The sequence below is a fragment of the Salvelinus sp. IW2-2015 genome, unplaced genomic scaffold (genome assembly GCF_002910315.2).
Source record: "Salvelinus sp. IW2-2015 unplaced genomic scaffold, ASM291031v2 Un_scaffold2746, whole genome shotgun sequence".
Taxonomy (NCBI): domain Eukaryota; kingdom Metazoa; phylum Chordata; class Actinopteri; order Salmoniformes; family Salmonidae; genus Salvelinus; species Salvelinus sp. IW2-2015.
The window spans coordinates 38,038-40,588 of record NW_019944049.1 but is presented as its reverse complement, the minus strand read 5'-3'; the positions used below and the strand labels follow the sequence as shown (position 1 = coordinate 40,588).

Sequence of the window (2,551 nt, the reverse complement as noted above, 5' to 3'; positions counted from 1 at the left end):
GACCTTGTTCCCAACTCTACAGCAGCAACATTCAACTTCCTTTAAAAAGCAGAGTTGAAGTCTCGATATTAACACACAGTAGTCAACTATCGCTCCTTACAAGTAGCATAAAGCAGTCATTAGAAAATAACAAATTTTACAAGTAGCATAAAGCAGTCATTAGAAAATAACACATTTTATATTGACAACATCGTGTTAAATAAAGGGTAATATGTATTTCCTCTGCAAGTGGTCATTATGCTACAGTCGATCCACCGCTCACGTCCAACGACTGGGAGGCAGAGTGGGTCTTTAAATGTCTCTTCAGGTGATTTAGACAGGTGTAGGTCTTAGAACAGAGATGACAGGGGTACGGTCTCACCCCAGTGTGGTTCAGAACATGTTTCTTCAACTCCGCACCGCGAGAGAATGCCTTCCCACACTCGTGGCAGATGTAGGGTCGTACTCCCGTGTGTACACGCATGTGAAGTGTCACCTTGCTGGCCATGGTGAAACCTTTCTCACAGACGGTGCATTTGTACGGTCTCTCCCCGGTGTGTGTTCTCCTGTGGATCTGCAGCTCTCCTGCAGAGCAGAAGGCCTTGCCGCAGTCCGAGCAGAGGAAAGGTTTCTCGCCCGTGTGAGTCCTGATGTGTATCGTCAGGTTTCCGTTGACGGAGAACCGCTTGGTGCAGTAGGTACACTGGTACGGCCTCTCGCCGGTGTGGGTCCGCATGTGGAGCTTCAGGTCYCCTTTACAGCGGAAGGCCTTTCCACAGCTGGGGCAGATCTTGGACCTCTCTTGGGAATGACGTTGCTCGTGGTTATTTTGCCAGACCTAAATGAAATCATTTTGTTAAGACATTTAAAATAGTTGTCTCAGCCATTTTAGTATAATAATACATACAGTATTTTCTTGTCTGTGAAATCAGGAACCACTTGGAAATGTGTTAATCCAGAGGTTGAGGTTATTTTACCAATCAATACCAATCAATACCTGTGAGCTGAAGCCCTTTCCACACTGTTTACACTTGTAGGGTTTGTCTTCTGCACCGTGGACCTTCTGGTGGGCCCTCAGCTCCGCCACGCCTGGGAATGGCCCCTCCCCACAGTACCTGGCAATACAAAGGTTAGCAGATTCTAATGTAGCACACAGACAGTCTATTCCCTATAATATATATGGCTCTGGTCAAAACTAGTTCCCTGAATAGGGTGTAATTTGGGATGTAGTTRTTGACTGTTTACCTTATAGGACAGAGAACATTCTGAAGGACAGGGGGACTGGACTGTACAAGTGATTGAAAAACAAACGTTGTGTACTCATGAATCACAGATGGCTGTCCCAAATGGCACCCTATTCCCTACACGGGGCCCTGGTCAAAACTAGTGCACTATATAGGGTGCCATTTGGGACGACTACATACAGCAATAGGATATCCGTATAACATACCTGCAGTTGAAGACCTTGTCAGTGGTGTGGGTTACCAGGTGTTTCTTCAACGAGTTGTGCCACTTGAAGATTTTCCCACACTGCGGACACTCGAACTGGCCCGCCTGCCCTAAACCGCTGGCCCGTCTACTGCCACTACACCGGTGCCGGACACGCTCTCTGACCGACCCAAAACTGCTTCCGCATTTAATACAGACATAGGCAGCGTTGGAGCACTGTGTCCGACGATGGGTGGACATCTCCGAGGACCGTCTGAAGGTCTTACCGCACTGGGAACACTTGTAAGGGTTCTCCCCTGTGTGGAGTCTCTGGTGCTCCAGCATCTCATAGAGGTAGATGAAACAACGGCCACATTGGGGACACTTGTGGGCCACGCGYTGCCGCGGTTGCTCTGGTGACACACCGGAGGAGGCKGCTGCTGTTGCCGCCGGGYCGTGTTCAGCTGTCGTGCTGCTCAGGGAGTATTGGTGCTCAGAGACAACTGCTTCTCTTCCTTCCTCAGACTTCAATCTTACCCTTTGTCTCTCCTTCAGGTGATCCTTTCCTTCAGATCCTTGGCTTTCTACTGAATCCGTTCCAGTATTTTTAGCCATACTTGCTTTTGACTCAGCCCATTGGCCAGTCAAACTGTCAGTCATGATCTCCAAGGACGGGCTGTCGCGGGCGCTGGGGTGCGAGGCATTGGCCAGTCTCAGTGATGGAGGGAAGGATAACGAGACGAGGAGACGGTCCTCTGTCCTCGAGGGAACTGAACAGTGACAAGCAGGACCAATGGGAAGAAGATGGGAAAGGTGATTATTCTATAGGCGAGTGAAATAATGCTATAGAACTCCATCTACAGTCAAAAGAAGCATCTCAAATGGCACCTATTCCCTATATAGTGCACTACTACAACACTGGGACCCTATTCCCTATATAGTGCACTACTACAACACTGGGGCCCTATTCCCTATATAGTGCACTACTACAACACTATTCCCTATATAGTGCCCTACTATGACCCTGTGCCCTACTATGACCCTATATAGTGCACTACTTTTAACTGGGAAACTCCATGGACCCTGGTCAACTGTAGAGCATTATAAGGGAATAGGTTGTCATGTGGAATGCAGCATTATAAAG

At 48.4% G+C, this 2,551-nt stretch overlaps 1 protein-coding gene across 2 annotated transcripts in view; it reads right to left on the bottom strand.

Moving 5' to 3' along the window:
- Positions 1 to 6: 6 nt before the first annotated feature.
- LOC112074660 (zinc finger protein ZFMSA12A) overlaps positions 7 to 2,551 on the bottom strand; it is a 36,151-nt gene continuing 33,606 nt past the window's right edge. For both annotated transcript variants that reach the window (XM_024141786.1, XM_024141787.1), the window contains exons 7-9: positions 1,430 to 2,177; positions 977 to 1,094; positions 7 to 817 (exon numbers count right to left, since the gene is read on the bottom strand). In XM_024141786.1, the coding sequence (XP_023997554.1) occupies positions 236 to 817; positions 977 to 1,094; positions 1,430 to 2,177 (1,448 nt within the window). In that variant the 3' untranslated portion in view covers positions 7 to 235. The remainder of the gene's footprint in view (positions 818 to 976; positions 1,095 to 1,429; positions 2,178 to 2,551) is intronic.